Genomic DNA, 22,500 nt, shown 5'->3' on the forward strand with positions numbered 1-22,500 from the left:
ACCGAAAAAAGTTAAACTTCTTAAATCACTGTAGCTGATATTTCCCAGTCTTCTTTTACACGAATTCCAACATTAGTGGCTCTTATTTACTGTTGAGGGGGAGTTTATTTCCAAAATTATGGAGATACTCTAGAATGACCTTGCTTTTTAACCCAATTAAAGATAAAGAACTGGTAGAATCTTATCATCTATAGCTTTAATTAATCAATATTTTTAATGTATAATATTATTTAAAAATAAAATAAAAGGAAGATTAAAACTAATAGAAATACAAAATAAAGAAGAAAAGCAATCAAAGAAAAAGCTAAAAGTCCAAGAAAGGAAAAACACAAAAGAAAAATAGAAATGTAAGGACAAAGATACAAAAAATACTTCTAATCTTCCTTACAGCAGTTATTAGTGCAATTACAAATTTATCTCTTTCTTTATAGTTATATCTCTGTTCTTTCTATAATCTGTCCTATCTAATCATCAAAACTCAAAAAAAATACATTCACTTTTTTCTCTTTTTTTGCAAAAAGTCAGCAATAAATATAGGTACTGTTTTTTTCTAATCAAAGAAGTCTTCAAAGTTATGCAACCATTCAAAGTTATGATGGGCCCTGAAAAAGTACTTATGGCCGGTTCTAAAATTATTTCTACTGCAGTGTCCCCTCAGTCATATGAACAAAATTTGCAGAACCACCCTTATGATGCTATAGCATCTCCCCCACCCCCACCAACTCCCTCCCAGCCCTGCCGGATCCCCCCTGGCTTTGGGAAATTTTTCTTGACCTTCTTCATTCCTTAGAGGCCTTAAGCCTGCTTCCAACCTACCCCCATCACTAGTCACTTAACTTTTAACTGTTGATATCATTCTGGAAGGTCTGGAAATCTCTTTGGGAAGGAGAGCAGGCTGCTCCCATTTCTTGAGCTCCTTGCAGGCCACATGGCTCCGTCCTGGGAGCATGTGCTATTTGGGGAGTGGCTGCCCTAGTACTATCTTCACTTGGTAAATTGAACTTTGCACATGTAATAAAATCTTTAAAATGAAAACCAGGAAATGGGGAAATGTAAATTTATCACAGCTGGAAAGAATTACAGCCACAAAAACAGTACTCCTCCCTTAATTATTTTTATTTCACATTTTGCCAGTTCTTTTAATTTCATTAATATTTTGGTGACAACAAAAATATGTATTGATTTTATACTGTGGAAAGGGAATTTCACAAAGGCAGTAGTGTCACAAAAAACAGGAAAAGCCCAAGGGGAACATCAGGTCAGCCAGAAAACAAACTTACATAGGAAAAGGAATCAAATAAAAAGTATTAAAGAATACCTATAGACAAAAGCCTAAGTAATTAAGAAAACTAGACAAATAGGAAAAGGAAACAAAAGATAATTTAGAAAACACTTACAAACACAGGACATACCAAATAAGCAAAACAAACAGACAAAAGACTCAAAATATAAATTACAATAGGGACAGACAGGTGATTGCCACAGAACAATTATGAAAAACTATCTTAAAGCTAAAAGAGATTACAGAAAACCAATAATATAATCTGGCCACCCCGCAGAGTTTGCCCTCCGGCGGAAATAAAGACAAACTCAAACAGGATTTGAAACATCAGGCACAAATACAAACACTCACACAAAATCAACTTACAAAGGGAGAAAAGGGTATAGAAAACCAGGGATTTACCATAAGAAGCTAGCTAGCCCAGGAACGCAGACTTCTCGCTGTTCTCCACCTTCCTGAAAAATAAAAAGATCCAGCTTTCAAGCAGTTGTCCGTATTCCTTGCGCCGGAGCTCTCCCAGCAGGAAAATCGAATCCTCGAAAAGAAAGGCATTTTGACACCTTTCAACAATACTTTCTGGGAAAAGATTGAAGCTTTGTAAAAATAGTGTTATATTTAAAAATAAAAGTGGCTGGAATTCCAAATTTATCTTTCTGAGGCTTTCTAATTACAGAATACTATATGGTTATTAGCAGAGGTGGAAAACCGGCATCTGAGTTGAAATGGAAGCCACAGGAAGCATTACTGAGATAATAATCTCAACTTATTTTGCAGGTTAATGGTGTTACTTAAAATTAAAGTAACTCCCCAGCCTTGGAAAATCCTCTGGGGAAAAATATCTTTTTTATTTGATGCCCCAGACAAGTGTTTTTTAAATAAAGAAATAACAGTGGGGCTTTCTCTTTATTGTTTATTTGGTTTTCACTTTATATACAGGATGGAATGAGCCACAATTGCTTGTAAAGTATGAATTACTGTATGGGTGAACCATCTATTGTTTAGGGTTAGAGTCACTTTTTTAGGGTGTTTTTTATAGTTAGTATGTCACACTTTCCCTGTTTGTAATCTGGATAAGAAACAGTTGATCCCAAGCACAAGAAGCTTAGCATTTATCAGAAAGAAGGTTAAGATTACAGTACAAGAACTCCAGTGAATGATCTCAAATGAAAAAAAAAAACAACAATAAAAGTTAAGTTTATTCCCAGACTAGGCTGCAATAGACAACAGTGACATTTGTGGAAGGATCAGGAACCTGTTTATTGCAGAAGCCAAACCAGTAGGCTGACATGGTGATGACCACATTGGACCATTCCTCACCACTCTTATAGATTTCTAATTCAAAAGCTAGAGCAATCATTAACCATGAAGGTGTGAGGCATTGGCCTGTACACTACTCCACTCACCTGTTTGTTTTATGAGCATACTTCACATGCCATTGCCCTCCCCTCTTACCTGTAGCTAACCACTGTGGCTACAGACCTGTACTAGACCACAATGTCTTCAATCTTTCTTCCACACATGCTCGTTTGTGACCTGCTCGTTTACCCATGACAGAGCCAGCTCTTCTCAGCAAAATGCCCACACTGCTTGTTACACCTTGCTAAAACATCTTACCAGTTCTTAGGCTATTTTATATTTTATTACGTTATAATGCAACAAGTTAATAGATTATTTGTTTACAATAAACTATTGTGACCCAAACTGTCTGCTTCCTTGTGCTTTTGGAGGACAAAAGATAAGAGGGGTGTGTGTGTGTGTGTGTGTGTAGGACAAAAGATAAGAGGGGTGTGTGTGTGTGTGTGTGTGTGTGTGATGAAAGTAGGGGAAAAAATGAACTTTATTGTTACATGCAAATTCTGTAATAGGAAGAAATCAGGCCATCTGTCTTGCTGGTAGTAAGAGAACAACGAGGTTATTACTCTAAGAAGCATTTCCTTTTTATGCAACGGTAGATGACCTGCCAAGGAAACATGGAGTTTAATAGCCAGGAAGTGAAGAAGAGCCTGGGCTCAGGCGGGAACACCTAGCCTGGCCTTTGTTTTTGGGCCGCCGCTTTTCCGGAGCGGAGCCCGGACAGGGGTAAGAGGGCAGGGCCAACCGGGGCGAGGCGGGGGCTGGCGAAGCGACATTGCGGTAAATCCCGCGCCCGGCTTCGCTCGGCCCTCCCTCCTTTTTCAGTCACCGAAATGTGATTTAACGAGGTTGTCGCCTGCCTGGCTTCTTCTCCCTGTCCTCTTCTTCCGGCGCGGCTGCAGGACAGCTGGCGCTCGGCGGCGTAGAGCGGAGACTGAGGTGAGACGCGGGGCTGCCGGCGGGATGGGGCTGGGGGCCAGTCCCGGCGGGGCGCAAAGGGCTGAAAACGGAGCACTGGAATAGCTGTCCAGCTCTTGAGGATTCTGTTCAAAGCTTTCCTTCCTCCCTTCTTCCCCCTTTCCTTCCTTCCTCTCTTCTTCCTTCCTTTCTCCCTTCCACCCTTCCTTCCCCCTTTCCTTCCTTCCTTCCTTCCTCCTTTCATTCCTTCCTTCCTTGCTTCTTCCCTCCTTCCCTCCCTTCTTCCTTCCTTCCCCCTTTCCTTCCTTCCTTCCTTCCTTTCTTCATCCCTCCCTCCTTCCCTCCTTTCATTCCTTCTTTCCCCCTTCCTTCCTTCTTCCCTCCTTCCCCCTTCCTTCTTTCCTCCTTCCTTTCCTCTTTCCATCCTTCTTTCCTCTTTCCATTCCTTCCTTCCCCCTTCCTTCCTTGCTTCTTCCCTCCTTTCCTTCCTTCCTTCCTCCTTCCTTCCCCCTTTCCATCCTTACTTCCCTTTTCATTCCTTCCTTCCCCCTTCCTTCCTTGCTTCTTCCCTCCTTCCCTCCCTTCTTCCTTCCTTCCCCCTTTCCATCCTTCCTTCCCCTTTTCATTCCTTCCTTCTCCCTTCCTTCCTTGCTTCTTCTCTCCTTCCCTCCCTCCTTCCTCCCTCCCTCCCTCCCTCTCTTCCCTCCCCATCTAAACAATTGCAACCAGTGGAAGTTTGTGCAGGTTTGCAAAGAGCCTCCGCCCTAGCGATGGGGGAGGACTTTTCAGGTTCTGAAAACATTGCACGTATAAGATGCCCAAGTGCAAGAATATAAATAGTGTACGCTATTAACCTAGGGATCTGCGCCATCGACTTGACTCATTCCTTTGAGGGAAGAAAACTTTTGGTTAGGAAAAGTTGACCCTTAAAAAATAAATTAAAAAGACCTTTTTTTTAATGCAATTGCTGGGCGAACCAAAATGCCTCAGACTGTTTGACAGGTGCCATCTTAAACATGACATTTTCCTCCAGCAAAGAAGGAAATGCTTTTTATAGGACGTCTGCTGTGACAGGTGCGTGCTTGCATCCAGCACAAGCAGAGGAAAGAGAAAACAACTTTTTTCCAATAGAGATTTTTGTAGAGTTAAATAGATTAATACAGAGACAGTTCTTTTGCTGAGGTTGGTGCCAGTGAAAGGGAAAAGGCAGAGGGACTCCATTTTGAGATCCTTTGGCCCATCGGGTGGCAAAAGGTGCAATCTGCCCTGGGAATCATTGAGAAGGGCTGCCCTGTGTATAGTGCACCTGTTGATGGAAAACAGGAAGAAAAATAGTTGTGGCTATGAATTATATCTCCAACACTAAGGCTCATCTAACTTCACTTCACTTTGCAATATGTTTTCTAGTCAACTGACGTAAAACGCCCTCTCTTTTACTGCTATCTTTTTTTTTTTTTTTTTGGTTACCTGAAAGATTGGTAACATGCCTTTTTAATAGTTATCCTGCTAGCTTAAATGTATTTTTTTCCACTGAAAACAGGATTGCAAAGACATTGCGCTATTTTCAAAAGTAAATTTTGTATGCTTTTGTATTCTTTTTTATAAAGAAATTTGAAAATTTAGAAATCAATATAATACTTGTTCAGTTTGCATCCTCTCCACATAAACAAAAGACTTTAAAGTAAGTTAGAGACGTTCTAAAGCCACAGTCAGACTAACCACCTCAAAGAATATCCTGTAGAGAGATTAAAGGACACAAATTGTCAAGGTTTGTTTTTTTGTTTTTGGCTTGGCATTGTTTGTATTCCCATTTGGATTTTCTTCCTTGAGTCTTGAGTTGCTTGTGTTCACTTCTTAGTTTGAAATGCAAATATCTAATTTAATATTTTGAAGGGAGGTTTATTTTTGATCGTGGATTATAGATCAAAGAAAAGTGGACATCAGATCATTTTCAGCATGAGAAATAGAGAGCCATTATCTGTTCTTTGTCTTTTAGAAGAACTTCTTAACAGTTTTGAAAGGTGTGCGAATGCCAAAAGAGACTCCTTTGTTGGACAGTCTGTGTTGTGTGAATGCAAAATGAGACTCACTTGCTGGGGAGGGGTGGAAATAAAATACCCCTTGAGGATTGGCTTTCTCTGGCCTGCTCTGACACACACACCCAGCCCTTGTTTGCAAGGGCACAGTCCAAACGGTCCCTCACCACTCAGCGCAGTACCTCCCCGTGGCCAGCCGACCTCACCACCTACCTCCGGAAGGTTCTCTCCTTCGCCCCACTAAAATCCCAGCAAAGCCCCACGAGCAAAGCAAACCTTCCAGGTCACCCTGCTCTGTCTTCCCAAGGTGGCCACTGGGGGAGCAACCAAAGCAGCTGCGGCAGCCACCGGAATGGCGCATAAAACGCAGCAGGGCCAGGTGCGATTAAGGCAGCTAGCCAGGGCACTTGCAAGCTTACGCAGGCAGGCACAGATCTATCTGGCAGAGATTTGTCTGGCTCAGCTGGCAGCTGCCTTTCCTCCCGGATGACCCCACCTGCCACTGAGTCAAGCCTTGGACTCCCAAGACTGCAGCTGCAGTCACATCTAGGTTGCTGCATGCCTCGCCATCCTCTACCGTTGCTGCCGGCCAGGTGTGTTTGGGGGGCTGCTATCTTCCACCCCACCTTCCTGCCTTTGTTCACCGGCCCGCAGCCTTGCTGGCTTACCCAGGCTTGCAGAAGCTGGGTGAGAGCAAGCAGGCACTGAAAACTGGGGGGAAGTGTGGTGGAGGGCTGGCCAGGGTTTGCGTGACCTGGATAGAGAGGTCTCTAAATGATCCGAAGCCAAGCACTTCCTAAGCTCTTTCACCCTTCAGAATTCCAATTGCAGCAGTGGGCAGAGGCAGCTTCGGGGACCCGTCACTCCATCTGCCCTTACAGGGGTGTCAAACTTGATTTCATTGAGGGCTGCATCAGGGTTGTGTTTGGCCTCGGGGGCTGAGTCAATGTGGCCAGGGTGGGCATGGCCAGCTCAACGTCACCCATTTTGAGGGCATCTGTGGTGGCCTGAGTGCTCTGCCAGCAAAAATGGAGCTTGGGAGGGCCGCACCTTTTCACCAGCAACGGACTCAGGAGGTTGTTGCAGCCGAAAACGGAGGTTGGGTGGGCCGTTCACAGCCCTCCAGAGCTCCGTTTTCACTGAGCACTGCAGACCGCTCCTTTGCTGTTTCCAGTGAGGCTCCATGGATCAAATCTAAGCGCTCCACAGGCCAGCTCCAGCTCCTGGGCCTTGAGTTTGACACCCCTGCCATAAGCTGTCCCAAGTCTTCCACCTGCTTTAGGTACTCACCCTCTTTCCAGACACCCCTGCTGCTGCAACCAGAGTTGGGAAAAGGGGAAAAGAGCTTCAGTGGGGACAATTAAAGCAATTACTGTGCATCTTCTTGCTCCTGCCTCACCGATGCCTGCCCACCTCAGATGTCCACAGCCTCCCACCCAAGACCCGCTTCTCAGCGAAGAGCACAGAGTCCTCCAATCCCGATTCTCCATAACGTTTTCTCCCTTATCCATGCCCCCATCCCATCCCCATGCTGGATGAAGAGCCTGCGATATGTGAAGAAAGTCTCTCCTTCACCCCCATCTGTAGCCCACCCCAAATGGCGGAGAAGGAATTCAAGCACTTCAGGAAGCCGAGCGGGTGGGACTGCATCTAATGGGAAGGCAGAGGCCTTCCCATTAGATGCATGATACGTGGCTAATTGTCCTGCACTGTGAAATGTCTGGGGACAAGTGTCCCTCGACAAATCATCCGGGACAAGGAAATGTGGGCAGGAATGTGGGTGAACACGGAGGAGCGCTGGGGAAGGGCAGCCAAGGATGAACGGCCGCGGTGGGTCAGCAGAAGTGGTCAGGGTGAAGTGGGTGCAACCATGTGGCTGAAACCAATTGTCCCATTCTGTCTATCAGGAGGTTTCATAAGTATTAAAAGGAGAAATGAGTGTTCTAAATATTTTTGAGGCTCATGTCTACCTTTTAAAACTTTCCACACTCAATTTTTTTGGGTCCCATTCAGTTGGCAAAGGACTCTGGAGACTATCAAAAAGATTTGAATGGTGTACATATGGCCAGGCTCCACATTTTATGCCACTTCTTTATCCAGTAGCCAAGACGATTTGCATTGCAAAAATTAGGAGCACAGGAATGAGCTAAGTTGGAAGTGCATAAATGTTCATTGCAGGGGGAAATGTGTTTTGAAGTTAAATTCAATCTTTGTTTGGAATTGTTTGAAATATAAACAGTGTCCCAAGGTCACTGACTTTGGCGTTGTCACAGGAAATAACACATGGAGGGATGAGAAGACAAGCTGGGAAATATTCTGGGAAATAAGCAACAGAAAATAGTTTTTTTTATTGTTATGATTGAGAAAATAATGGATTTCTCCCAATATGGAATAAATTTAGGATTTGCAAAGGTATGACGATAACATTTCAAAATAAAGATTTACACTTCAGGGGAATATATACATATTACTTGACTAGCATGTTTTCTTATTTAAATTCTGGTCTTCAAAGGAACAAGAATAAAATTATGTTACATTTTGATATTGGCCTTATAGTTTTGCCAAAATTATGTACAATAATTTTTAAATAGTACTAGGTCCAGAACCCCTCATGAACAAAACATGCTGAACTTTAGTCCTAGTAGGTTATTATCGGCCTCAAGCCTTGCTAGTTTTGTTGACATGATGTCCAAATGAGAGAATGGATCCATTAAAAACCAAGCACAGATCCTGCCTCATTTTCTAGATCCCCTTGACTGGCGGGGGGGCGGGGGGGGGAGCCAGGGTCATGTGTGGTAAACTTGGTTGCCTGTGGCAGATTCAGTAGCTTGTTTTACCCTGAGATAGCTTTTTGGCTTTTAATATTATGTGTGAATGTAGTGATTACATGAGTATACCTATTTGGTATTTTATTTATTGCTTCTCGAAATGCAATAAGATTGTGGAAGATTTGTACTCTTGATCAACCTGGGCAATTAACCTAAATTGTCACAAAGGCAAGAGGAAAAGAATATTTAAGTGAAGCCAGTCCATCACTTTGTTGTTACTATATTGTTTTATTATTTTACTTTATAAAGTACTAGTTTTAAGGGGATGGTATTTATAACATGAAAGATGAGATGTAATTTCCCTTGGAATTTTGTTCTGTAATTCCATGTTTACATGCTTCATTCCTGAATAGCGTGCATGTGTTATTCTTTACTGTTTATAGAACTATTATACAGTTCTATAGTTAATGTATATATCCTTTTACTATTATATGTTTATTATTCTTTTGACATAGTTAAATAACGTTTACGGTATATAAAATGGTTTCATACCAGATTTTTTTCCACTGGAATTATCACACGAGGCAGATTTTTTTAATGAGAGTTGTATCCTTATTTTTTAAATCTAAAAAACTTGAATGTGAACACTGCCTATGTTTTGTAAAGTATCCTGTTATTTTTGTGTGTGTGTTATACACACACACAAATAAACAACACACATACACACACAACAAACACACACATTGCAAACTTTATGGAAATAATTGCCTGTTTGTCATTTTCAGTTTATAAATGCTCCTTAATCTAGTCAGAGTCCTGGTGGATACTCATTCAAATACTACCCTGTTTCTCCAACAATATGGCCTCCCCCAATAGGAAGTCCCAGCATGTTTTATAGACATGAAATGAAATTAAGCCCCTCCCCCAAATTAAGGCCTATATTAAAACATGCGAAATGGGGGGGGGGGAATGGTGGGGGGGGCTTGCCGTTAGGAAGTACTTTTGTTGCACACCCGGATATGGTGCTGCCTGCGTTGACCCCGATATGAAGTGCCCCACCAATGCTGAGGTCAACATCCAAGCCATCGCTGCCCGCCCGCCCGAAGATGCAAGGAGGGGGGGAATTAAGTCACCCCCCCAAAAGACAGCCTAGCCATTTTTTCGGGGCTCAAAAAAAAATAAGACCCGGCCTTATTATATGAGAAACACGGTATTATTAATAAGTATAAATTAATATTTATATCTAAATATCTATTTGCATAATTCTCAGTACTTTACATATATTATATGTATATATATTATACGTATATATAATTGTATGTATACCTAAGGTCATGGTTTATATTGGTGATGTAAACATATGCCAACCATTTGTTATTAAACTATGGCTATGACAAAATAGTTGCTTTGGACAAAAAATTGCTTTACTTTTAAATACTGAATAAAAACATAATGATTATATCCACTTTCCTTGGATCACAGATATATAATTAGAAAGAGAAGTAAGTCCAATAGAAAGAGAAGCTTGGGTATGCTTAAAGATCATCTACATTTATTTTCCTGTGTAACCATACTGTATTTGAGGTTGTGCAGTGTAGATCAAATTCATTAAGCAGAAGAAAAAAAATTATGAGTATTTTGCAGAATTGTTTTACTCTCCACAAACTAGTGTAAAATTTCTCCCATTATTCATTCCCCATCTTAAAAAGGTAAAGCCCTCCTTGCATGAAACTTGATATTTTTTCAACTTCTCAGCCACATCATAGGATTTTTAGTAGTTTCCCATCCCAAAATTAATTAAGTCCAGTCTTGCTTTATTTTTTAAAGAGTAGCCCAGATCAGTTTAGGAGTGCCACCTTCTATTCTCCCCACCCCCAATAGCCTTAATTTTGCTTGGTATTTAGGGTTCAGCCATGTTGGCAAATGTTACTTGTGATAATTGAAAAAGAGAAAAAAATTAATGAAGAACACATTCTGGTGTCAGAGATCATTCTCTATGTCAGGCTTCGAGGGATCCTCTTCAATCAAAACCCAATTGCTCAGAATAAGGTGCCTCTAGTCTAGGATATGCAGAACATTTGGATAGTGTTGCATTTGTAAAAGCAGAGTTCCATTCACCTAGATAAGTAATCTATTAGTTTTGCCAATAATATGAAATGTATCTCAGATAATTATTTGTACAACCTGTTGTTCAAGGTTAGCCATTGTGTTAACAAAATACACTTAATCACCAAAAGGAAAATGGATTAAGGCGGGGCTGCATCAAACAGAAAGACGCTAAAGCGAAGAGGAAAGAATGTTTTACCATAGATCTGTAGAATATCTACCCAGTAAATATTACCCACTGACAATAACTTACAGTATATCTGTTTTGTAAAATTCAGTTTTGTAGCTAAGCAAAAAAAATAAATGAGTCCTTGTTAATTGTTTTTTTCCTATTTCTACTACAGAGGGTTTACTCTGTAGTAGAAACAGGAATATAGCAATAGCACTTAGACTTATATACCGCTTTATAGTATTTTACAGCCCTCTCTAAGTGGTTTACAGAGTCAGCTTATTGCCCCCAACAATCTGGGTCCTCATTTTACCCACCTCGGAAGGATGGAAGGCTGAGTCAACCTTGAGCCTGGTGGGATTTGAACTGCCAAATTGCAGGCAGCCAAACTAGGATAGAAAATAGAATGGGATGGGATGGGATGGAATAAAGATAGGGATGGAATGGAATCAGACCGGTGTAACTACCGGTTCAGTGATTTTACGTTTCTCATGCACACACGCCTGACGCATGCTGTGCGCGCATGTATAATATCATCAGCTTGCTGCCTGGACAGCTGAGCAGCGCTGCGTGCGAGTGCACAGCTTTTGAAAAAGCACTTTTTTTCCTGCTTTTTCAACCGCAGCTGTGCCGCGCAAAGTAGCTGAGGTTGAAAAAGCAGGAAATAAAGGTTAGGTAAGAGCCCAGGCTGTGGGGTGGGCCAAAATAGCAGCAGACACAGAACCAGTTCTATGTCTGCTGCTCTTCAGAGCTACCAGTTCTAGAGAGCCAGACAAAACCAGTAGAATCCAACCTCTGGATGGAATAGAATAGAATAGAATAGAATAGAATAGAATAGAATAGAATAGAATAGAATAGAATAGAATAAAGTCTTCTAGTCCAAACCCTGCTCAGTCAGGAAGCCCTATACTATTTCAGACAAAATGAACATACGTTGATTTTCTTGTGTTTTCTTCAGGCAGATATAACTACAGCTCAGACAGGACAGGTCTCCAGACACTTTTTCTCTCTCTACCTTCGAAGAAATGAATGCAGTTTTGAAAGAGGAGCCACCCAAAAGATCTGTGTTCATAACAGAATTTACAGAGCAAGTGGAAATGAATGTCAGGTATTGCATATTTCGATTTGACTAGGCATCACAGTTTTTCAAGGCATCCTAGGCACTGGGCAAAACAGTACAAAGTAGAACCATGCCCTAGTTTCAGTGGTGGGATTCAACAAATTTTACTATCGGTTCTGTGCGCGTGGCTTGGTGGGCATGGTGTGGCTTGGTGGGCATGACTTGGTGGGCTTGGCAGGGGAAGGATACTGCAAAATCTCCATTCCCTCCCACTCCACCCCATTAACCTGCTTTCCAGCTCCGTTCTCCTGTGCAGGGCAACAAAAGAAGACCCAGCCAATCAGCTGGGACTTAATGGAAGACAGAGAATAGATGAGGGCGGGGCCAGTCACAGGTGGTGTTTGCCAGTTCTCTGAACTACTCAAAATTTCCGCTACCAGTTCTCCAGAACTGGTCAGAACCTGCTGAATACCACCTCTGCCTAGTTTCTAGGCACCTATGTCAGCTGGCTGGTAGCAGCAGAGTGAGTAGCAGGAAGTTATTGTCATGGGCAGCCGCAGCACAGAAACAGCTTCTGTGTTTGCTCATTGTTTCTGTGTTAACATAGAATCATAATGCTGGAAGGTACCTCAGAAGCATTGTAGTCCAACACCTGTTTAAGGCATGATCCTAACACCATTCCAAGAAAATACTTGTCCAGTCTGTTTGAAAACCTCCAGTGATAGAGAAAACACGCCAGAGGCAACCAATTCCATCGATTATGCTACTAGATCTTTAGTTGATGATTGTAATAGAATTTAAAATTAAACACACCACTGCAGCTTGACAGGTCTGCAGACTGATCCTTGGATCACCTCAGCAGGAAATATTCAAACACCATCATACATTGTCTCAGATTGGTTTGGGGGCATTTGACCTTTATATATTCATTTTTTTAGATCTATAATCCAAGTTGGTCACCAGCTTGCAATAATTGGAGATGAGTGTAACAGGAGATACAGTGAAAAATTGGAAGATCCATTATTTCAACTTGCTAAAGGGTAATTTTCCATATTCTAATGATTGTATATTTAGAAAAACAACTAAAATATGATTGGGAAATTATTTCTGAATGATATCTTAACTTTCCTTAAAAACAATCTTGCAATTACAAACAACAGAGACCTTGACACTTAAAAATTTATTGATTTATCATATACTTAGTTGATTATCTCACATGGAAGTGATGGTTTCAGTAAGATAAAGGAAGAATAGTTTACTCACCTTAGCCTGGGGCCCCACATAGTTTAAAGTTCTGGATAATAATGCTGAATCTTGACACGTCTTGACCATGATGCCACAAATGCATGTCTGTATTATTCTGTGAAAAGTAGGATATCTAATTGAGAGACTATTTACATCCTATTACACATATGTAATGTGCTGACACCTAGTAAAATTTTAATAAAAAATAGAGCAACTGGGATAAATCATAATTAACAATATCATGATAAACTAAGAGAGCAAATATTACCATTTTTGCCTCATCTTCTCTGAAGATTTTAATTTTGGTATTTTGTTTTTAATCGTGTGTTTTGGGGTGTAATACATCTCGGTATCAAAAACCTGAAATACTTTGGCACAAATAACAAAAAAAGAGTGCAAGATTGAAAAAAGGGGCCTATGCTAGAGTTCCTTTCTTTAAAAAATCTATTTTTATTTTATTCAAAAGAAAGTTAAAATACAAAACTCTAAAAAATTAAAACAAAAAACAAAATAAAAAACCCACAAACCATCAAGGCATTAAAAAAGTTCATTGGAAAGAACAGAAAACCAACACATGTATACATATTTTCCTGTCTACTTGAATAGTGATTAATACATTACTACAATATTGGTTGCCCCCCCCCCCTCCCCCTAATTTTTAAACTGGTAAATCTATTTGCAAATTATTGTCCTGTCTTCTATATACTATATTAATGACAAAATAGTTAACAGGAAAAATGATTATAATAAAAAAGACAAGGTTAGTTTCAAAACCCTTTAACAAACTGTTATTGTTATCAACTCAGAAAATTTAATACAGCATCTTATCTATCCCAAATCATCCCAAGAATTAAGAGTAATTTGTCCTTAATCAAATACACATGTTTGTTTCTTAATGGCATCTCTTATCAATTGTTATCTAATTAAATATAATAAATCCACTCTCCATAGTCAGTCTATCTTCCCAACAAGGTCCAAATAGAAGTGGTTTCCAGTTAAGTGTAACAAATCCATTCTCCAATCTCCCTCAGTCCTCTTAGGAAAAAACGATTTGTCACTTCTCCATTCAGACAGACTTCTGGTATTGTGAAAAGAATGCAGGCTCGAACTTCAAAGAGTCGTATGCAGTCAGCTCAGTCTGTACATATCTCTTTGGTCTGCAACTTTCAAATCTGATTCCTTTTGTGAATCTAATTTATCCAAAGCTGAATGCTTCTGAATATTTTCAATGGCTGTTATCATCTCATCAAACTTTTCTTTAAAAAAAACCTTTCAACTAAAGATTGCATGTTTCCAAAAAGTCTTGATATCACAATAATTATAAGTGAGAAAAGGGGTCATAAGTCACTTTTTTCAGTGCAGTTGTAACTTTGGTCACTAAATGAATGGTTGTATGTTGAGAACTACCTCTACCTACAGAATGAAATGGACATTGACTCCTGCTAAATGTATAGGGATAGCCATGCAGAAATGTAGATGTATTTGCCACTATCTTCTTCCAGAACTATTTATTTCCCAATCCAGCCTACAATGTAGGTGTTTTTTAGTAGTCTCTTCTCCAAATACTAGCTTTTGTCCTGTTTCCCAAAATACATCAGTCAGTTAATGTAATGGAGGCATCCAAATTAGGCCCAGATATGCCAGTTTCATAACTTAATAAAAATGAAAAGTGCAGTGTCTTTCTGTAACAAAAATGGATTGGTGCATTTGGAACAGTCTTCTTCCCCCTGGCCTTGACAGGATTCCATTAGTTGAGAATACTGAATTTAATACTGTATATATAATAGCATAGAGCACTACTCCAGATGATGGGTGTTTGATTGGTTGAGAATGTCAATTTGGGCTTTGAAATGTTCAAGTTTGAAAACCTTAATAAATCTTGACTGTTAGGAAACTGGGAATCTACTTAAGTCAGTTGGAGAGTAGAAACCTGCCCACTTTTTATTACTATTTGAAGGTATCTGTAGAAGAGATTGGTGGGGTCAACTATATCAACTTGGTAGGCTCAATTGGAATGATCAAGAATCTGCTCCATTTTACACATGTAAACACACTTGCAAAGGATCTTGCTATCACGCCAGATGTTTGTTTTAGTAAAACCTACCCGGGCCCCCCCCGCTCCCCCCCGCCCCCCCCCCCCCCCTCCTTCTTTTCGCCCCGGCCCCCCTTTTTTTTTTCCCTTTTCGCGGGGGGGCCCCGCCCTCTCCTTTCCCCTCCCCCCCCCTCCCCCCCCTCCTCCCCCCCCCGGCTCCGGTGTCGTTGTGTGGGTTTTTTTCCTCCCTTTTCTTTTTTTTTTCTTTCGCTCCTTTCCCGGGCCCCTTTTTTTCCTTCTTTTTCTTTGGGCTTGTTTCCCCCCCCCTTTATTGTTTGCTTACTGCTTATAAGAACCATTATATTTTAATAATTGTTTTGTTTCCTTTTAAATAGAATGGTGGCCTGTGTTTTCCAGACTCGGTTTTGGGGCAAAAATGTCATGAAAACTGTTGGGAATTCTTTGGACAAGAGCTGGAGAAAGAAGTTAATTGACTATGTCTGGGTAAATTTCATTTTTACTTTTATTATTGCAGTCATAATTTTACTGTTAAACAGTGAGACAACTAAATTAGCAGAAGAGTTTTTATTTCTTATAATGCAATTGTTTCTATTCTGTTCCTCATTGCTTGGTGTGGAAAGACATGGATAGCTCTTGATGAAGGTGCAAAACCCTCCCATATTCTGGGTGATAACACGCTGCCTTCCAGTTGGTGGTAGATAAGATAATAAATTGGATAACCTATACATTACTAAAAAGCCTGTAACTTTTAAATGGGTGAAACAGTGCATCCTAGGACAAAGTATTTTGGACCAGGGTACTTCAAATGGGCTAACTTACAGAATGTACCCCAAATCTGGGACCTATGACTCCCATGGAATTGAAATTTGGCAAATTTTATAAAGTATTTGTGATATAAAATTATCATAAATCATTTATGGCATAATATATCTTAAAACATTACCTGTGGTCATTTGATGTTTGACGTTCAAGGCAGATACATCTTTTGAATACAGATAATCCTCGACTTACAACCACAATTAAGCCCAACATTTATATTGCTAAGTGAGAAATTTGTTAAGTGAATTATAAATCATGTGGACATGGAGGTGCTGTAAGGATCGTAAGTGTGGAAAATGGCCATGTCACTTTTTTCAGTGCCGTTGTAACTTTGAACAGTCACTAAATGAAAGGTTTTAAGTTGAAGGCTCCCTGAATTTTAAAGAACTTTTGAAATACATTAGAAATTCTGCCATTGTTGATATATTGAGACATCTGGTAAGAAATATCTTTGAAATGGAGACCCAAGGTGTCATGGGTTGTCTAGTAATAATAGTTGGAGGTATAAATTCCTAAAAGCCAAATTAAAGTTTTATACACCATTGTTCTAAAAGCTAGACCTATTTAGAAGGCTTTGTGACCTGAGGCAAGAGCTGTCCTACTTTTGTATACTCATTAAAAATTTAAATTTTTCTTCCAACATGCTCTTCCACTCAAACTCATAGAATATGCTGTACTGATTATCATTCCCCTTTCGTTTGTATCTTTTAACAATTCTTAATCAAATTCTTTATTCTCCCCACAACTAGCTTGTTTGGATTCCCCTGAATGGTGCATTCCACAAATGGGGGCCAGCCCTCCTGATGGCAGCTTTCACCTGGTGGCTGCATGAGCTGCAGAACTGACCCTGAATTTCCATTGATGGTCATTGCTGGACATTGACCGAATTGCAACTCACCCTGGAGGTGGCATTGATTTTGTTTGCATTTTTTAAAGTTGCCTATGAAAAGCTCTTCTTTTTCTATTTAAAGCGTAGGGTAGTGCTGGGTCACTCCTGCTTTTTGTATTTTTAAAAACAGAATTATTAATATGGGTTTGTTGCTGGGTAACTACCTGAACGTCCTGTTTTAATATATGCCTGTAGGGTTAATTCATATCTGCCTTGTCTACTTCATGGAGAGATTTTATGTATTAGAAAGATGATAGAAGGAATGCTGGGCATCCTTTTACATTATATTTGAAGTATAAAATATCTAAAGCAATTTGTAATCTTACCAACTTAAAAATAAAACTAATGTTCCATTTATAATTCTTTAGACGTATTGGCTGTCTTTCTAGGCAATATTGCAGAAAGGAAATGTTCATCCTTGAGCTGTGTTTTCAACCAGGAATATGATTTTGTTGTTGTTATAGGCAGAGAGATCAATGCTGCATCACTTCAAGAAGAAATGCTTGCTTCCATGACACGGGTATAAATTCCACAAATAATTCAAAATTATGACTCCAAAACAAGGCAAATACAGCACATAAAAACTATGTTTAACTGGGCTTCATTCAGAAAGTACAAGTGGCTGCCATACCATATATATAAAAACATTGATCAAATACACAAACGTGTGAAGAATAACACATTTATTGATAGGTCTGCCCTTTTGATATAATCAGACACTTCCACTTATAAATTGCTTTCTCTTGGCTGCATTTTCCTCAGCCTGACATAAAGTACTTCAGTGACACAATAATCTGGACAACTGGATTATTTACTGCCTGACCTCATTAAAGATAATGGCCCTGATATGCACACAAGAGCATTTATTCTGTTCTGGTAGGGCTTCTGATCAAATAGGTTTCCATGTTATTGAAATCATCATAAAAATATAAGCATATTAACAGCAGGGAAAATATCCAACCAATGAACAATTATGATAGTTTCATTCAAGCTGGCTTTAGAAAGAACTTAAGAACCTTGTTGCTGATGTACCCTGGAAAACTGATAAGCTAAAGAATACCCCAAAGAAATCATTATGTGCTTCATTGATTATAGGCCTTTTTAGTGTGTCAATCTGTGGAATATGCTCAAAAAAATGGGAATGCCAGAACACCTCATTATCCTCATGAAATATACAGGTCAGGGAGCCACATTACAGACAACCTTGTGAAACTGATTCTGGATTGGCAAAGGAGTGCAACCAGACTAGCTCTACATATTGGTGTTGTCATATAAGCTTACATTGTACTCGGGTGGAAGAAGAGGCTCCATCAGGTCAGGCAGACTGCAAATGTAGTTTTTACTCTTCACTTGTGCCACCAGGACAACTAGGTGAGGGGGATTAGGCCTGTTAAATAGGTACATATCAAATACCTGCAAGGCACTTGAATGCGTTAATTTGATGAAAGGCTCAGAAATACAGTGGAGAATACTTTCGCTCCAGACATGACAATAAACCTGTGCAAAGAAGTTATGCAGGCAGCAAATTATCTTCCATTTCTTGCAAGGATCTCTACGTTTCTTCATTTGTTTCATCTTCAGAAACCTCAATATTACTGTAATATTTTGAGGCCTTTAAATTGCAACTTCTTAGAATTGCACCTAACTGTTTTCCAGGTCCCACTTCATATGTATAAGGAAACTTTTTTCCTTTATTCCTTTCATAGATTGTGTGCATTATTTGCTCCCATTTCACTGGCGAAACCAATTGTTCCACTAAACAATGCTGAATCTGTTCTGGCTGCCTGTATTTCTTGCTATCCACATTTGAATAGACAGAGATGAGAGGTTCTTGGATGCTGACTGATTCAAGAGCTTCGGATAAAGGTTGCATTGCTGATTTCATTAGTCGTGTATGAAAAGCACCACTCACAGGTAGCATTTTTACACGTGCAAATGAGAATTTCTTTGAATTTTTCTGTAGAAATTCCAAAGCCTACGATTAAAAAAGAAAAAAGAATTATTTCACTCGTCTAGAACTGCTTTAGTATACTTCACACGTTTTAAAGAATTTTGAATAAATAGCTGCACACTGATGAAATGTGATCCAAGAAAAACAACAAAAACAGATGTTTCTGTTTGTGGTTTGCCGGCAGCCGGTACAGAAGGCAGTGGAGGAAGAAAGGAGACCAGGCAGGGAGTCTGGAGAGGACTTGGACGAGGGTCCTGCGTCCGATGCAGGGATGAGGCCAGGACCATCTGGGAGTGGGGTGCTGCCTTTGGAGTCTGGCAGCAGTGAAGCAGAGGACCCAGGGGAGCCTGTTCCCAGTGCACGTGAGCGCAGAGCTGCTGGAAGATGAGAGCAGCTGAAGCAGAAGGAGTGACTCGGGAGTAAGGCTGGAAAGTGATTGCCCCTCCCATAAGGGATAAAAGTCAGACCTCAATGACAAACGCTATGCAGGAAGCAAAGTGGTTCAATAGTTTCCGAGTCCTTCTTGAAGCTCTGTGAACTCTGGTTGGTTTTTTCTGGGACTTTGGTTGGTTTATATTATAATTGGACTTCTGTTTTTTGGCAGCATTTTACAGCACTGAACGGTGTGCTCTTATCTGGGGGAACTGTTTATAATTAGTTCTGGCTGAGAATGCAAGTAATTCCCAGCATTGCATTAAAATAGGTTTAAATGTAGTTTGGATACTTTGTGATGCATGATGTCACGAGACTGCATCTCCTATTGCTGGCAATCCTAACAATCCTGATTGTCAATGAAACCCAGGGACCACACAAGCTGTTAACTGAGGACCTCACATAACCATGTCATGGGAAGAGGCAGCAGGCAAGCAGGGTAGCGCTGCAGGCAGGTGGAGTGAGTACCACCAGTAGGAACTATGGAATGTTGATCAGTTGAACAGGAGCTGCGGTGACGCAGGCTGCCTGTAGTTTGGCAGTTCAAATCTCACCAGGCTCAAGGTTGACTCAGCCTTCCATCCTTCCGAGGTGGGTAAAATGAGGACCCAGATTGTTGGGGGCAATAGGCTGACTTTGTAAAACCGCTTATAGAGGCTGTAAAGCACTATAAAGCAGTATATAAGTGCTGTTGCTGTTGCTGCAGGGAAATGGTGCATAGGAGAATGCACGAGCGCCACAGAGGTGGGAATGACTTGCAACCTCCTGCTGGCTTCCCCATTGACTTTGCTTCTGGGAAATTGACAGGGAAGGTCACAAATATCAATCGTATGACTGCAGCACGCTGGGACACTGTAATTGTGAGTGAATTGCCAAGTCCCAAATAAGGATTGTACGACTGTGGGGATGCTGCAACACCCGTAACTTTGTGGCCTGGTGCTAAGTCCCTCTTGCACAGTGCCACAGTAACTCTGAACAGTTGTTGAATGAGTGGTTATAATCCAAGAACTGCCCATAGCTCTTCATTGTTGTTTAAGGGACCATCAATCTTTCTAAGTACCAAGCACCACGGAATGATTTTGTATGATGTCTGGGGCAAAACTAAACCCTTTAAAATAAATATTCCTGACTTAATTTAAAATTAGATTTTATCGAAAAAAGGTGGCTTCCCTATAAACATCCTGTCAAATATAAGCTATTTCATATTTAGCTACTGTCATTACTTTATGTTTCTTTTTAAATCATTAACATGCTAAATATATTGAGAGGGGAAGTATTTCAAATGTCAAGACAACTAGTTTTTCCAAAATGATGAAGTCAGCCCAGCACTTGTGTCTGTGATGCTGGGTCTCCCCAATTAACAAATCATTCCAGCCTGCCAGCAGGACAGTGCATTACAGTCCAACTCATTTACAATGCAATATTCTTTACTGGCCACTGATTGGACACACAAGGAATTTGTCTCCAGTGCATAAGCTTTCAATGTGCATTCAAAGTAATATGAGATACCAGCAGTAGAAAGTAATACAAAAGATGAAAAGAATAACAGTAATACAGCCCTACTACATGGGTAAATATCCTTAAACATAACACAGTGCTGTGGGAATTTGGTGCTCAGCAGTGATGGCATGAGGGGGGGAAATATTTTGTGTCTAATTGTTTTGGCATGCAATCAGAGCTTTTAATTAATGCAACTAATCAATTATTGTAATTACTTATTCTTATTGTAATAATTATGATTCATATTTATATTTATATAATATGTAAGTATATTAAAATATTTATAAACTATAATATGCAGATAGTCCTCAACTTACAAGCACAATTGAGCCCAAAATTTATGTTACTCAGTGAGAAATGTGTTGAGTTTTGCCCCATTTCATGACTTTTTTTGCCACATTTGTTAAGTGGATCACTGCAGTTGTTAAATTAATAACCCGGCTGTTAAGTGAATCTGGCTTCCCCATGGACTTTGCTTGTCAGAAGGTCACAAAAGGGGATCACATGACCCTGGGACACTGCAACCATTGTAAATATAAACCACTTGCCAAGCATCCAAATGTAAATCACATGACATGGGGATGCTGTGATGGTCACAAGTCACTTTTTTCAGTGCCGCTAAGTATACTGTTGTAAGATGAGGACTATCTGTATATATTTTATATTAGTGTTTACATTGCAGTAATTATTACTATTGCAATTAATAATTAATGCAACTAGAGTATCTCAGGCTGGGGAAGATGACTTGTTCTCAGAGTTTTCTTTATACCGTCAACGACAATTGTTTGCTTCATAATACCTGTATGTGTCCTGCAATGACCCTGCTGTCTGGAAACAAGTAGTTTGAAACTTCACATACAGGATCTTCTATGCCTTCTGTCTTGCAGTATTCAAGAGCTTCCAAACAAGCAGTTTTATAATCTGAATCTCTTCGGCCAATAACGGAGAGCATTCCACTTGGTATGATTTCGGACGCCTCTTGCATGGCTTCAGCCCGTGTCTTGACAGCATACAGGGCTACAGAAAAGAAAAAATATCTATAGAGGCTTACCCAAGCTTGAGATTGTTGCTACAGAGCAAAAATGGCTGTAGCAGTAGAAAACCTAAAACACGCAGTCACAACCACAAGGATCCAAACTACTGTGGTCATTGGGAGAGAAAAGCAAATGATATAATCTTGTGCATTTCTTCTATATTGTATTCATAGTTATGTAATGGTTATGTATGTAATATATTGTGAATTTAAACAGTGATGCTTTTTACAGCATCAGTATGAAACAACACTATCTGGCATATAGAATAGGGTATTTAAAACGGGTAGTTTTCAAAATTGAAATTAAAATAGTTTTTTAAATTGCGTCTTTATATGATAGTTAAGAAAACATCTTGCTAACAATGTAGTGGTTCTTATAAAGAAAAGCGCTGGAAATTACCAACTTTAAAACCTCTGGGGAATCCTTTTCATGTTGCATTTGGCTACCATAGCATACAGAAGATATGGGATTACAGTTGCCTATATTGTAACTGTATAGTTCTGCTAAGGCGCAGTAGAGTTTACACAGTTCCACATGAGCCAAAGTTGTATTTGAAACAGATACAACTTTTTGTACTGTTCATTGCAGATTCATAGACATACTTTGGCAAATCACCTCGAAGTGAGCCACAAAGTATGCAAGCCCAGTGTCTATGTAGATTTTCTATCATCCAGGTCATGGTTGTCCCAAAGTGTTTTTTTCCAAAAGGCACCTGGAAATTCTTGAGTTTGTTTTTAAAAAAAAACACATTTTTTTTCTCATCCAAGAAGCTTCTTCAGTTCAGAACATGTTTTCAAGGGGGAGACGGACAAGAAAGTACAGCTGCCTTTTGGGGGGGAAAGTATCTTTGGGATATGCAAACAGAGTTTCATTAGTTGGAGGGCT

The 22,500-nt window shown here is 40.0% G+C and overlaps 2 protein-coding genes across 6 annotated transcripts in view; one reads left to right on the top strand and one right to left on the bottom strand.

Annotated features, from left to right (window-relative positions):
- The first annotated feature begins 3,127 nt into the window (after positions 1-3,127).
- On the top strand, positions 3,128-17,058 carry LOC148130139 (uncharacterized). 5 transcript variants are annotated; one of them, XM_087969464.1, is made up of 6 exons: positions 3,225-3,574; positions 9,840-9,921; positions 11,591-11,740; positions 12,631-12,732; positions 15,365-15,473; positions 16,559-17,058. In XM_087969464.1, the coding sequence occupies exons 3-6, from the start codon at positions 11,658-11,660 to the stop codon at positions 16,652-16,654; spliced, it is 390 nt and encodes a 129-aa protein (XP_087825590.1). In that variant the 5' UTR covers positions 3,225-3,574; positions 9,840-9,921; positions 11,591-11,657; the 3' UTR covers positions 16,655-17,058. The 5 variants fall into 5 exon arrangements, with proteins under 5 accessions (XP_087825589.1, XP_087825590.1, XP_087825591.1 ...); XM_087969463.1 differs by lacking the exon at positions 9,840-9,921 and having other exon boundaries at positions 3,128-3,574; XM_087969465.1 differs by lacking the exon at positions 9,840-9,921 and having other exon boundaries at positions 3,465-3,574; positions 11,595-11,740.
- A 308-nt stretch (positions 17,059-17,366) lies between these two features.
- The window catches only part of MCAT (malonyl-CoA-acyl carrier protein transacylase), a 12,081-nt gene continuing 6,947 nt past the window's right edge, over positions 17,367-22,500 (bottom strand). Inside the window, exons 3-4 of the mRNA XM_026677623.2 lie at positions 21,381-21,598; positions 17,367-18,673 (exon numbers count right to left, since the gene is read on the bottom strand). Coding sequence (XP_026533408.1) covers positions 18,251-18,673; positions 21,381-21,598 — 641 coding nt within the window. The 3' untranslated portion in view covers positions 17,367-18,250. The remainder of the gene's footprint in view (positions 18,674-21,380; positions 21,599-22,500) is intronic.

The sequence above is a fragment of the Notechis scutatus genome, chromosome 6 (assembly GCF_049901735.1).
Source record: "Notechis scutatus isolate UNSWTSFEM ecotype Mainland chromosome 6, rNotScu1.2, whole genome shotgun sequence".
In the NCBI taxonomy this organism is placed as follows: Eukaryota; Metazoa; Chordata; class Lepidosauria; order Squamata; family Elapidae; genus Notechis; species Notechis scutatus.

Excerpts from the sequence above, each read along its gene's own strand:
- LOC148130139 (XM_087969463.1), top strand. The coding sequence starts at position 11,658 with ATGAATGCAGTTTTGAAAGAGGAGCCACCCAAAAGATCTGTGTTCATA. Across the intron at positions 11,741-12,630 it reads CAAGTGGAAATGAATGTCAG|ATCTATAATCCAAGTTGGTC; the intron begins GTATTGCATATT and ends TCATTTTTTTAG. Across the intron at positions 12,733-15,364 it reads TTATTTCAACTTGCTAAAGG|AATGGTGGCCTGTGTTTTCC; the intron begins GTAATTTTCCAT and ends CCTTTTAAATAG.